Source organism: Pavona decussata, unplaced genomic scaffold (genome assembly GCF_977016875.1).
Source record: "Pavona decussata unplaced genomic scaffold, jaPavDecu1.1 SCAFFOLD_110, whole genome shotgun sequence".
NCBI lineage: Eukaryota > Metazoa > Cnidaria > Anthozoa > Scleractinia > Agariciidae > Pavona > Pavona decussata.
The window spans coordinates 526553-540563 of record NW_028145524.1 but is presented as its reverse complement, the minus strand read 5'-3'; the positions used below and the strand labels follow the sequence as shown (position 1 = coordinate 540563).

Below are 14011 nucleotides of genomic sequence, written 5' to 3'. Positions count from 1 at the left end.
AAAAATGATAGTGACACGTTAATGGCATTCAAATCTAATGGTTACTTTCAACCTTGGACAGATACGACAACTGACAAGTTACACCCAGCATGTTTGTAATTTACTGTAATTTTTTTTCCATTATGTTCTCGTGCTCGTCTTGTCCCGTCTCGACTAGCTTTGTGGCTATTTGCGGGACAAGCCCCTTATGCAATCTTAATTTATAAATAAATTGTTGTTGTTGTTGGTGGCTACTTATCGAATAATAAAAATTCCCTACTTTACCCTGGCTTCTTACTGACCAAAAACCAGTTTACACTGACCACAGGAAAACAAATTCTTTCCCAAATAACGCCGGCAATGAAAACACAGAGATGAATTCGCTCGTAGCTGCCCCTTTGAAATGACATTATCTTTGCCAACAAGGAAACCCTTTCCCAAACCAAGTGGCTATCCTAACTATACAATTCTCTGACGTTTTACTGACTTTGAGGTAGAATTGAGTATTTCCCTGACTAGATACAGAATTCCCTGACTTTTCCCTGAATGTACGAAGTTGCTTCGTCCATGTGGACGGTGGTTTCTTGCCTCACCCACCCTCCCCCCTCCCCCGTTCCCCCCCCCCCCCTCACTCTCGATGGGTGACGCCCTGTATGGGGAGGGTAACAATTAATCGAGAAATCACCTTAAAAATTATGTGCTTTAGAGTGGTCGAGCTGCTCGTACCTGATTGAGGACAATAAATCCTTCAAGATTAATGCTGGTCTTTCTTGCACAATCTTGGCAATAAACTAAGTGCTTCTTATTGTCCGTCACAAACAGAATATTAAAGACTTCCACCTGCAATACCAAAGACAAGCAAGTTAGAAGAGTTCACATCAAAGAAACGTAGATGGTGGTAAAGCCGGGGCTAGTCATTCCAGCACTCTTGTACAACATTATATATTCGAATGTTTCGTCCGGGGCAATCAACGGTTCATTTCGGTGGATATCTGTTCGGATGGCCTTAAACAGGAAGTTCCGGTATAAAAGGGGCCAGGGGCCCGTTTCTCGAAAGTCCCGGTAACTTACCGGGCCCGATAAGTATATTTTTTAAATGTTTTTTCGCCGATTACACAGTGATTACAGACATGGTACTTGGTCAATGTTTTCACAGAATTATAAGATTTTAAAATTTAGTTTTCAAGGCTAACAAAAAATTGACTTCTGTTAAGAAACAATTATCACCAAAGACACTTGTCGGGGCCGATAAGTTAATGGGAATTTCGAGAAACGGGCCCCTGGCCAGGCCATTGTCACCTTCAGTTGTCAATCAACCATCAGAATGTAAACAACTGACAAACAACACGTGTCTTTTTCTTCGGCTTTTACCGATAAAATTGGCTTAGTTTTGATAATAACCCTTGTTAAACAAATTAGAACTTGATATCTTATATTGCTGTGGTGATATTATAAAATTTTGAGGCATATTTTTCAGAGGCCGCTTGAGTCAACAACTTGCCACGACTGAACAGCGTCTAAATTGTATCTCGCGCCCAAAAAGGCATGGAATGAAGGAGTGGCTTGCCCTTTTATAGCGGAACTTCTTGTTTAAGGCGGCTGGCACTGGTTTCCATCACTTTGAAGCACTTATACTTTGACAGATTAATAGAACCATTCTCTATCACTTGTTAGTATAAATCTACTAGTGTTCTATCACGAATGCCGTTCTCTGATTGGCTACGCTACTCGCTATCTATTCTGTGATAGATAGTGAGTAGCGATTTTCAACAAAATGGCGCCCGCTTCTTCGCGTTTTCGAAGTGTCTGCGATGAGGAAATAGATAATTTACTTGTTTAGTTTTGAACGACTAGTAGATTTATACTAAAACAATTAGATTATTCGCTCTCGATTTCTATGCGTGATAGTTGATTCGGGCTTCGCCCTCATCAACTATCACGCGATAGAAATCTCGAGCTCATAATCTAATTGTTAAATACAACAACAATGGTACCAAAAACATGCCTAAACATACGGAACAATTTACGGTCATTTTCTTGGCATAATAAATTATCATAGCAACAGCATGACCTGTTAAAAACAGCCCTAATTTTACCTTAAGTGGTTATAACTCAAAAACGAGCTCGGTGACCCCCATGTTTTATTATGGATCTGTAATCAGCATGAATTGTTTAGATACAGTTTTTTGCAAATTTTAAAAAAATTCTACCAGAGGGGTTAAGAACTACCTTAACTTTTCGAAAAGTGTAAAGCTTTTCATGCGAAAATTAGTTTTGCTTGTATATGAATGAAAACTAATTTTCATAATAGAAACTATGCACGAAGCCTCGTTTTCATAATGAGCTTCAAAGCAACTCGGAAATGGACGATCTTAAGGACGGTGCCTACTTTTGTTACTGCGCATACGTTCTGCGCATCTCGAGATACTCGGGTTTCCTATGGGTGGTGCCTACTAATACAGGGATATTTTTGTGCGGTTCAAAACTATGCGGAGAAAGCAGAACTTAGCAAATGCTTTTGGTATCTCAAAAGAAAATTGGGGGTAACCACGCATTTTTCAGAAATAATTAAGCTTCAATTTAGGAAAAAATTCCATACATTGCTTCATATTTTGGCGCTTTTTAGAGATATTATTGCTTAGTTATCTCTGAAAAATGCGTGGTTACCCCCACTTTTCTTTTTGGATTCCAATAGCCCTTGCTAAGATCTGCTTTTCCCGCATGGTCATAAACTGCACAAAAATACTTCGGTGTTAGTATGCACCGTCCTTAAATGGCTGAGTTCTTCGGGGTTTTGGTACCTCACCTCACACTGAGCGCAGTAATGCGAGCCTTCATTGTGCCTCTTTCCATGCCACATCACCTCAATCCCAGCATGCTTTAATTTCTCCATGGTTATCTGGCAGTACTTCATTGACCTGACCAGCACCACTCTGCAACCACATAAAAGGGGCTACGTTATGAGAAGTTGAACGCTGTCTTTTGATCAAAAACTTGCAAAAATAATTGAAGGGCCCAGTGGAAAAAAAAAAAAGGTTACGTGCTGATTTGGCCTTGGCATCAAAATTTCTCTGAATTCGCTCTAATTTGGCATACAAACAGACAGGTTCTTGTGTCAGAAACATAGCTCCATGTTTACTTTGTAATTCGAGGGCTCGAATTCACCCAACAAGCTTACGACTTCAGCCTAAAAACTGAACCATCTGTCAAGTGATGTTTGAAATAATTTTAAAAAAGCTAAGCAAAAGTTTAAACGTGATAACAACTCGCTTAGTCAAAGTAGAGCCTACAGACTAGTTCTCACATCAGAACTTTTGTTTTACTTTACTTTACACATAAAAGAAACGAAATCATGACGTACACAAAGAGGATCCTTGGACATCCAGAGGAATATCTCAAGCGCATGCTCGAAACAGAAGCAAATTATGAGAACGTTTCAGCAGTTTTCAGAGACACGAGGAAAGAACTTGAAGGAGTGAGGCAAACAATGTATTTACATTTTTGTTTCTTCTTTGTCATTCATAACCAAAACTAGAAATAATCAAAGATTAGGGAGTGCGTTCGATGATCTAGATCCCAGGCTCTCTCTCCTTTGCCAAGTTGGTGATGATGTCATCCGCCCCTGCAAAATCTGCGGGGGATGCCAGATACGCGTCCCAAGATCCATTCATTCATTCATTCATTCATTCATTCATTCATTCATTGATCGATTGATTGTCCCATTCAATCTCGACTCCAAACGCAATTAGGAGTGCGTTCTTTCTACATCGAACGCAACCAGATATTTATAATATCCGTGTACTAGTAAATAGATTTGTTTTACGTAATACATACTAAACTGAACTGCAAAATGTAATACTGAAACGTGACGCAACTTATGGATTCTGAAAAACTCAAAAAGACTAGCTCACAAAAATCTCTCCCTCCAAAACATGTTTGAAAGGAATGGAAAACAGTAACAAATACAAACCTGAAGCAGATACACTGTACACTGTATCAAAATGACAAATTCTTACCTGATGTGTTCAAACAGTTTTCTCTCTGAAATTTTCACGTTCCTGGCCAAGTTCCAGGACAGGTGAATCATGGCAACGATAGACTTCTCACCTGTAGATTCATTTGCCATGGTGTTAGTGCAATTACAGGTATTTGGAAAAAAAAGGAAAAAAAGAAAAGAAAAGACTAAAACATAAAGCTCCAACTGCCGTGTTACACCTTATTGCTACGGAAAATACCAAGTCTCGAGGTTGGGAAACGTAAAACGTAAATGGAGGTGGAAAAGAAAAGGGCCTCTGGACTAATTTAACACTGGAACATTAAGCAGAGGATCCCCTTGGATTAAGGGAAATGATAAGAATGAGCCGAGATAAGTTTCACGTGATCATCATCATCATCATTATTATTTTTTTTTTTTAGCAAATTTGAGCCCTCAATCTTTAATTTCGGTGTTCTGGCTTCGACGATCTCCGCCATTTTGAATTCCCAACGTTGTCGAATTGGGGATTGGGAGTTTAATATGATTGGTCGTCGACATGTAACATTGTTGAAAAGTCGGCTAAACAATTTAAACGTTTAGCTGGGCCTTAAGACAATGAAATAAAGAAATAGTCAAACAAAATCTAAATGCCCAGTCCAAAACTGTGAGCAGAGTTTGGTGTAGCTGAGTACCAACATGCCTCGATTGTGAACAAAGAAACACTGTTTTAGGATTTCATTCAAAGACTTGATTTGATGATGATGATGATGATGATGATGATGATGGCCACAAACATTAACATATATACTCATACGAAAAATAAACTAGAAAAGAAAGCTTGCCTTGCAGTTTGTTCCACTCATATCTTTCAATGGCAACATTATACATGTCTTCCGTCAGAGGTCCTACATTCCACGCGATGTTATTACACCAGCCCTACCGAATGCAATGAGAGTATCAGATCTCGGCCCGCAAACATTAATTCACTTTTCTAGAAAAAGAAAACGACCCACACAAAGGATAATACGGACCCTCGAGTGATTTCTTTTGTTCACAACTACCAATACTTCGCTTGACTTGGTTCAGTCTCATATACAAAGAAATCAGTCGATCTCTTACTTCTTACCTCTCATGTGTAGGTCGCTTGCATAGCATTTTGCTAAAAAGTTAAATACGCTGTACAGAATCGTCCTGTTGAAATGGGTACTGTGCCAAAAAAGGGCTTACCGTATTTACTCGAATAAGCGCCGCGGCGCCTATTTCATTGTTCGTGTCTCCTCTGCGGTGCTTATTCGAGGGTGGCGCTTATTTAAAAGGCTCATACCACAAAGACAAAACATTTTGATTGTAGAAATCAATTTACTTCATGAGTACAGCAAACGCTGACAATCTCCTTACTGCAACAGTGACACGGAAGAGAAAGAGGGAGGTTGGGCTTGTCGAACCGGCGAAGTTTACAATCTTCACGCAAAAACTGAAAAACGCGAACATTTTGAAGAGAGAACTAAATGAAAGAGCATCAAGATATACTCACTTCGAAATGAAGAACATCACTATTGATGAAAATAAATTCCCATTGCTGGCTTAGAATTGCATTGCAGGGATTACAGTGTATTTTTATTATGTTATGGAAATACTCGAATAAGCGCTGCACCGGAGCTGCGGCGCTTATTCGAGGGCGGCGCTTATTAACCAGTCCGTTCCGTGTGCGGCGCTTAATTGAGGCCGGCGCTTATTCGTGGGCGGCGCTTATTCGAGTAAATACGGTGTTTGTAGCAATTTCGATTTTAAGACAAAAAAGTCACACATGCCTTTCTTGCCCAAAGCCCTTCAATTATGAAGTGGACAAGCAAAAACGAACGATAAAAACCGACGTTTCGGTGTCATCATGACGCCATTGTCAAGGTAACTTGTGGACAAAATTATGAAAACTGTGACAAGTGAAACGAAACGAAACGTCGGTTTTTATCGTTCGTTTTTGCTTGTCTATGTCTTAACAAATCGTTACTAATAAGAATTATGAAATGGAACCTCTTTCAGATAGTTAACCAACATTGCATGTGCAAAATATCTCACCAACGACTGGACCCAGTGAACCACTCCTGGACTGAGCCACACCATATCACCAGGTCTCTGAATAAATCTGTACACCGGAACACGCTCTTCATACAATTCTTCAAGTATTGGCCACCAGGAACCTTCACAAAAGAAGTGAGTGATTCATCAGCGATTGTAACATCTGAATTCATCCCATTAAACATGCCTCCGCCACCCAACCTCTCAATTCAAGTGATCTATGCAGGCTTGCCACCCATCAGGAGAAAAAAGGATTCCTTCACTTTTCCCTGAACCCAAACAATTTTCACTGGCCATCAATGACAAATCCCAGCTCTGACGCAACAGAAATCAGGTCCTTTGTAAATAATTTTAATTTGAAACAACATTACCGGCATTTGCCAAAATATAAGTTCTTTTACAAACCTAGTGGCTAGCGAAAAATCAAAATCAAATCCCTGCCTTTTGACTGACTTTGAGGAACAATTTAAAATTTTCCCGACTCGATGCAAAATTCCGTGACCTTTTCCTAGCCATGGCAACTTTGTCTATGTCTCTTTCATTTATATTTCCATTTGGGGGATGGAGGTGGAATTATGAGCCACTTCCACACATTTGCTCAACCTCCACCACCACCATGCAGTTTAGATGCCAAACCTATCGCACTCTTATTCTAACCACCCATCTGCTGGTCAAATTTATCGGCTTGTTAAGGAGGTGTTACATGCTGATCGAGAAGCTGGAAGCCAGTTTCCACCTTTTATTAATACCTTGGAACAAAGACTGCTCTTCCATACTAAAGAAGTTATAGAGTACATGCACGTCTAATTACCTGTTAGGAAATTTACATTATTCCTGCAAAAAAAGAAAAATGAAGAAATAGAACAACCAGTAAGTAAAAGCATTTACGTCAGTGAGCATAAAAAACCCCTTGGATCTACGTATGACAAATTACCTCGGTTGGTACTGACTTATAACAAATTTCTATTTCCTTGTATTCTTTAGTTAGGCCAGAATGTCTTGTCCTGACGTCTAACGTTTTGTAGATATGTAAGCACGAGATAACAACATTCTTACAAAATTTATATGTTAACTTTACGCCAAGTGAGTTTTTTTTTTAGTCTTTTTTTTTTCAGCCCAGTGACTAAGCAAACGGGAGGATTTCACCTTCCCATTTCCCATGTCCTTTAATATCTCTTATCAGCCCTGTCTTGTGACTCCTGCATTTCAGCACATCTCCTATTGCAACTTAACAGTCAAATACGTATTTATTATAATAATAATAATAATAATAATAATAAAAATAATAATAATAATAATAATAATAATAATAATAATAATAATAATCATGATGATATAATTTTATTTTCTCCAACTTGGTAATACTGATTCCTCCCTATTTGTACCTCGCACAAGCTTTCTCTCTTCCTCTCTCCACTTTGCCATGATTACCGCCTTCTTGCCCCACCCCCATCCCCCCACTTTAATCACTTAAAAACAATACATGGCATGTGCAATGTAGCTCCCTCAAAATGTACAGTACCGCTCGAAAGTATTAAAGTTACCACCCTCTCGCGAGACGCGATTATGCGACTCCCGTCTCGAGAGACGAGACTCTCACATCGAGAGACGTGACTCTTGTATTGGGAGACATGACAGCCTTCCTGCATGAGGCCTTAAAAAACTACGTACGCAAGCTTCACCTTCTAGCGAGGTATAACATGACAATACATGTAGACACGACTGAAAAAACCAACCACTGCATAAGTACTTGACATATGAATCGGTAGGGATTGTGCAATGTTGTCACAATGTTGTGCACATTGTCACATAGAGCCATGGACGTTCCTGGTTACTTTACACTAATGTTCCCTAAGACCCCTTTGCACTTAGCTTTATGTTGCCCGTTTCTGCAAGTCACTTTGAGAGGGCTGACAATGTTTGACTGCTTACTTTTCACAGAGGTTATGAAGCACTCCCCAGTATTCTGTTGGCGTTGCAAACCATTCCGAGTCTCCTGGACCAATGTTGATATTTATAGCATAAAAATTGTTGTTTTCCTGATGACCTGTTGACAAAGGATCCAAATGCATTTAAACAACAAATTGCACTTTGTACAAGAATGCTGTTTTATTAATGATTTTGCCCTCGGATTGATCAACTGATTTTGCCTTAATACACTCGATTGCGAAAAACGTTGACACCTAAAAAGCATAAACCATGAACGATGAGACCCAACGGATTTGTGGGTGTGTTTAAGAATTGGCCCTTGTTGGTAAACTTGACACTTTAAGGAAAGCTTGGACAGTTTTCATCATTCACCACGTGTAACTAATTTTGGTTATCAACCGTCGCACGAGAATAGAATATTATGCAAATAAATTTAGTACACTTATACCCATAAAGCCATTGGGTCTCATCGTTCGCGGTTTATGCTTTTAAGGTGTCAACGTTTTTGCAATCGAGTGTATACAACTACCTAACAACGATTCCCATGGCTTGTCTTTCTCTTTACAAGCCTATCAGGGTAGTGGTTACTGTTAAGGTGTGTTCAATCCACCGTCCAATTTACCCATAATCGTTACCGTTATCTAAAAACTTCAAACCTAGCATACACAATGCCGTTATTAGAAGGACAAATTTCGCAAAAAAAATGGCTTTGTATGTGCCTCTGTGTTAGGTCCTCAAGGTATTGTGATAAAATGCACAGTCGCCATTTTTTCCCCCTACGGCCATACTCTGGAATATGAATATATATCATGATTAGTAAAAAAATCCCTCATAACGTGTCTGAGATAATGGAGTACAAAATGGCTCTAACTTCAAAATCGTATGCCTACAAAAATAACTGTTTTGCAGAAACATCTCCCAGATTTTGCTCTAAACATGAAAACTAGAGGCTCTTCCGTTTATTATAATTCCGGAATAAGATGAATCGAATGTAACCTTATTTTACAGGGTCTAAGTTGTAATAGCACGGCAGAGCATGATGTCATTTTCCATAAAACGAATGTTTGTTTAAATTATCAACAGAGTTGATAACTAAGGTATTTTGGCCACCGTGAAGAGATTTGAGTGGTGACGTTTCGAGCATTAACCCTTTGTCATCTGGAGCGAATAGACTGTTCATAGTCCCCCTATTTTCCCGTGGGATTCTCGAGACTGGTACGCTTCGATGGAGCTGCCCCAGATCGAGCTCGCCTTCACAAACCAAGATGGCGGCAGCTCCATCGCAGCGTACCAGTCTCGAGAACCCCACGGGAAAATAGGGGGAATCTGAACAGTCCAGGATCGAATGGCTAACGCTCGAAATGGGATGACAAAAGGGATAAAACTCAAAACGTCAGCACTCTAATCCCTTTATTACCAAATAAACTTTGTTGATAAAACCAAACATTCGTTTCTATTCCCCCAACGAGCAGTGCCACAGTTTCTTTAGCAACTAAGCCTCTTATCTTCTGTAAAACCCTATTATTTATCGACTTGAGTGCACATAGGCAAGAATTGTAAATGAACTGAAAACGTGTTTAAATAAGTTCACCATCATCACTACGAGAAACTGAATTTTACCTGGTGTCCGGCACCCTGGTATCTTCATGTACAACTGCACGGAATTCATCCCTAGGATAGTGTGGCCAACATGGCTCAACATGTTCCCAGGAGTCACAACCTGAAGGCCAGCACAAAAGCAATGCACAGTCATTCAAAGCTTTGATTTGATGCCTTGGCCATTTTTATACTAGAGGGCGCACTATCCGTCTGAACGAACTATCTTCCGTTGTAAGTCTTGAACTACGCACAACGGAAGATAGTTCGTCGAGACGAATAATGCTTCTTGTGACTGTCTTTACGCTAGAGACGCATAACCAGGCCCCAGTTGTTCAAAGGATGGATAATTTTATCTACCGGATAATTCACTATCTGGCAGATAAAAATTGTGCAAGATTTTCACGATAGTCCTTTAATTTGTAAATAGAGTAGAACCATACGTCAAATTTAAGAATGCCATTGTATGGAAAACTTGCCAAAAGCATTGGTTGGAGTACATTTGCTCCGCTGGATAGCGACTTATCCAGTGGATAAAGTTATCCGCTCTTTGAACAACTGGGGCCAGATGAACAACAAATGTTTGCCCAAGGTCGTCGAAGACGGATAATGCGTCTTCTAGTATAAAAACGGCCATTCACAACAAATTTAAAAAAAAAAAATACAGGCGTTTCGTTAAAGTGCCCCTAACCCTTCAATTTGTTTTCTTTTGGTAGATTTCCATATCTTTCAAGAACTCATTTTCGAAAAAATTTTTGAGAAATATTGAATCCTTTTGTTTTTACAAGCGCTAGAAGTGAAGGCAGTCTTGTCGATATTTTCACCTATCGTTCGCATTAGTCCCCCACTCGGCCAAATATGGAGCGTGACGTAAGAAAAGGACATCGTGCAAAAATATCCGAAGATTCGCGGTAATGCTTCAATTGTAAACAGAGAAAATGGTTGGAAAATGTGTGGTTTTTGGATGGAACAACTCTCGAAATGTAGAGAAAGGAATCAGCATGCATAAGATTCCTTCTGATAACGATCCGAGGCCTTTTCTTACGTCACAGCGAAGAAAGTGTCGCTTCCCATTGGCTCGTTCCCAATGAGCCCACGAGACAAAAATTTGTCCAGCGGGGCTTAAAGGGCGCAAAAATTCAAAAATTTCAGTAACTTTAAGCGTTCGTAAAAAAAAAAAGGATTCAATATTTCTGAAAAAAAATTTCGAAAATGAGTTCTTCACAGAAATGGAAATCTACCAAAAGAAAACAAATTGAAGGGTTAGGGGCACTTTAAGGGCTGGCAACTGAACAAACTCACTGGCTGTCAGTACGACTTTCCAAACAAAACTCTCCGTTAAAATTTGGAATCAATCACTTGGAAGTTCGTGTGCTACCAAACTGAGTTCCCTTCAAATTCACAATTTCATTTTAAAGTTCGCATTTTGATTGAGAACTAGCTAATGAATTCGTCAAATTTGTAACAAACTTCAGAAACAACATGTGAATTCTGCAGTCTTCATCTAAAGTTTTGTGAAATGCGCTGTAATTGCTATAAGCCAGTAACTGGGGTACCAACTTCCGACAGTCTATTATTTTCTAAGTACAAAATAAGATTTTCTTGCCTTTGCAAATGGTGGAAGTTTGGTAAGCTCTTGAAGTTGTGTCTTCCATCTGTGTAGCAAATCAATAAACAGATTGTTAAATCACATCACAATAACGTACACTAAATTCAATACATTTAATTAAACAGCACATGTTCAAGACTGTACTTACTTTCTCTCATCTGATAGGTCGACATTGGTGCCAAACTTGATCCATTTAAATTTTTTCCCTTTCCCTTTTTTGCCACTGAAAAAGAAAGAAATAAAAAGTTAGTCAAGTTACATAGAACATACAGTACCGCAAAATTCCGAGAACAAGCCCCAGGACTTACATTTTTCAAAAGAGTTTTTTGAGGGGCTTATTATAGGACGGAAATTCGTGTTTCAGAATCGGCTGGGCTTTTAATTGAAGGGAAATTTGTGCCGGTCAGATAATTTTTCAATGTGCAAATAATAATATTGGGGTGTTAAATAGAAATTCATGACAAGGCAGCACCAATAAACGTTATTGAAAATGTAATACCGTACATACCGTAAAAGTCATACCAGTTTATAGTTCACACTAGTTTGGACTGTAGTTCATACGGAAGCTAAAAGTTCAGTGTACGGAATCTTTCTTTTAAAAATTGAAAAGGCTCGCTCATAATAGTATGTGTAATTGACTTTGATTTATTTTGTATTGAAGGGACTTTAAAAAGTCAGATTGACCTATTTAATGGACAACTTACTTCTTTGACCCTGACGAAGAGTCGCTGTCAGACTGTGATGGTTCCTTAATACCTGATCTCCTGTCCTGCTCTTCCTGAAGCGCACAAAAATACCAAACATATGGTTTAATTGTAAGCATTTTTAGCACGGCGGGTAAGAACATTAACAAATTAATCAGAAAGCCCTCAAGAGTATAAAGGGCCACGACTGTTGAGCGTATGATGTGTTGTTCAGAGCTTTTTGTTTATTTTGAGCCACACACTGATCTACAAGTAGACCAACAAAAGCCAAGATCATCTTCCACACCAAGGTTCCAATAAAAGTGCTCAGCTGTAACAAGGTTTATAAATTTAATGACTGTTCTGCTTCTGTTGTATCAAACTACTAGGAGCATTACTGCTCCGCCTGAATGGCTATATCCCCCTGCCCTAACGGTCTGCAGAAGCCCGTTCACACAAAACGAAACTTTTGAATGCGTGGGACCACACGACGCACAAACAAACTGTTCTGAATACGTTCCGTTGCCGGATCTCTTGCAGTGAAATGCACGTGCCAGACGTCTCTTTACGTGTAAATAAACCAAACTGATTGCAGGGCTGACACTAAGGCAAAAGGCTTATTTATTAGGGGCCAATATTTCAACTAGTACAACTAGTCTTCCTCAGGGCTAGAGTTACAATGAGAAAAACTAACGGTTCTTGAAAGTTTAAATTTGAACGTTAACATGAACGGTTAATGGTTAAGTAGTGTACATGACGTAGCCTATATAACAGTTCATAAGATACATGTAGGTTAAAAAATAACGGCTATAAAAAGTTTAAATTTGAACGTAAACAAAAATTGGTAAACGGCAAACTAGTGTACAAATTTAGTAAAACATAAGACACAAGTAAGACACATGTAAAGAAGTTGAAAAATACTAGAATAACTAACGTTCATTTCGCCGGTGTAAATTCTCATAATTTATTGAGTAAACGACAATAAAGTTTTACCACTGCTTGAAAGTTCAACCATCTGATAGACCTTTTTTTATAAATGGCGGCCGATTTATTCTTTTCAATATATGTTAATTAGCCCTACTAACCTCATTTCAGAGTAAAAATTCTTTTGAATTTTGCACATACTGACGAGGCTAGAAGGGCTAATTTTCATGAAAACAAAAGAATAATTTATCAGCCGCCATTTATGAAAAAGGTCTATAGAAGTCTGCAACATGAACTGAGTGCCCAGACTAACATGCCTTATAAAAAATTAAGTATGCCATAGATCTAGGAGGTAAGTGTACAGGGGTATGGAATGGTTTTACCTTCAAAGACTCCTGAAATGAGTTGGCCTGGTACTGTGCATACTTTGCAATCGTTGTATATGACCTAAATTGGAAGATACAAGACAGTAATGTCACGAAAGGTGTAAATAATTGTGGTTGAAATGTTAGCTCAAATTAATCGTTTGATTGTCACAAAGGTGTGGATCGCGACATTTGACCGCTGTACTGCTGGTCTTTGTAAGGCGATGGTGACGACTGGCTATGCATCAATATAAGTAGCACCATGGTTGATGGTGACTGGTGCAATTTCATCCGCACTTTGGTTGTGAGTGTTTGGAGGATTTTTGATCCTTGTTGTTCATACTATGCTCTGTTCCAATGAAGTGCACTGGTCAATAACCATCAACCACTGTGCAAGTTACAGTACATTGATATTTATACAACCAATCGACACCATAATAGCAAAGAATTTCACCACTTTGTTCTTAAGTTAAAGAGATTTGGGCAACCAAAACACCAGCATCATCAGATAACTTTGAAATCTTTCTACTATCATTTCAACTTGTCAAAGGTTCCCTTTCACAAAATGTTACGTGTAATTTCTACCACCAATTTATCATTTATTCCTATACTCTGTGTGATACTGCTGAAATATATCTAAGGCCCAAAAGTTCTAAAGCCATTTTCTCCAACACATGTAAGCCCTGAGAGATCACTGCTAACCTGAAGATGGGGAAGAGTGTTCTTCCATTTCGAACGTTTTGTAACGCAAAATAATGCAGTCACTTATAAGTTTTTGTTTTGTGTTTTACCTGCTACTCTCACAAAGCCAGACTTTCTTTTCACCAGCCGTGTCCCAGTTTTCATCCGAAGCTTGAAGTCTCTGAAAAAGCAA

At 39.0% G+C, this 14011-nt stretch overlaps 1 protein-coding gene and 1 long non-coding RNA gene across 4 annotated transcripts in view; one reads left to right on the top strand and one right to left on the bottom strand.

The window, feature by feature from the left end:
• The window catches only part of LOC146470832 (histone demethylase UTY-like), a 40705-nt gene that overhangs the window by 4654 nt on the left and 22040 nt on the right, over positions 1-14011 (bottom strand). For all 3 annotated transcript variants that reach the window (XM_085121552.1, XM_085121551.1, XM_085121550.1), the window contains 13 exons: positions 13929-13999; positions 13156-13219; positions 11870-11943; positions 11314-11388; positions 11163-11211; positions 9581-9680; positions 7964-8078; positions 6843-6865; positions 6032-6153; positions 4798-4891; positions 3996-4086; positions 2786-2912; positions 706-819 (listed from right to left, as the gene is read on the bottom strand). In XM_085121552.1, coding sequence (XP_084977678.1) covers positions 706-819; positions 2786-2912; positions 3996-4086; positions 4798-4891; positions 6032-6153; positions 6843-6865; positions 7964-8078; positions 9581-9680; positions 11163-11211; positions 11314-11388; positions 11870-11943; positions 13156-13219; positions 13929-13999 — 1119 coding nt within the window. The remainder of the gene's footprint in view (positions 1-705; positions 820-2785; positions 2913-3995; positions 4087-4797; positions 4892-6031; positions 6154-6842; positions 6866-7963; positions 8079-9580; positions 9681-11162; positions 11212-11313; positions 11389-11869; positions 11944-13155; positions 13220-13928; positions 14000-14011) is intronic.
• LOC146470833 (uncharacterized) lies at positions 836-1929 on the top strand. The gene is made up of 2 exons (XR_014866954.1): positions 836-1024; positions 1268-1929. It is a non-coding gene; the product is annotated as an uncharacterized LOC146470833 (long non-coding RNA).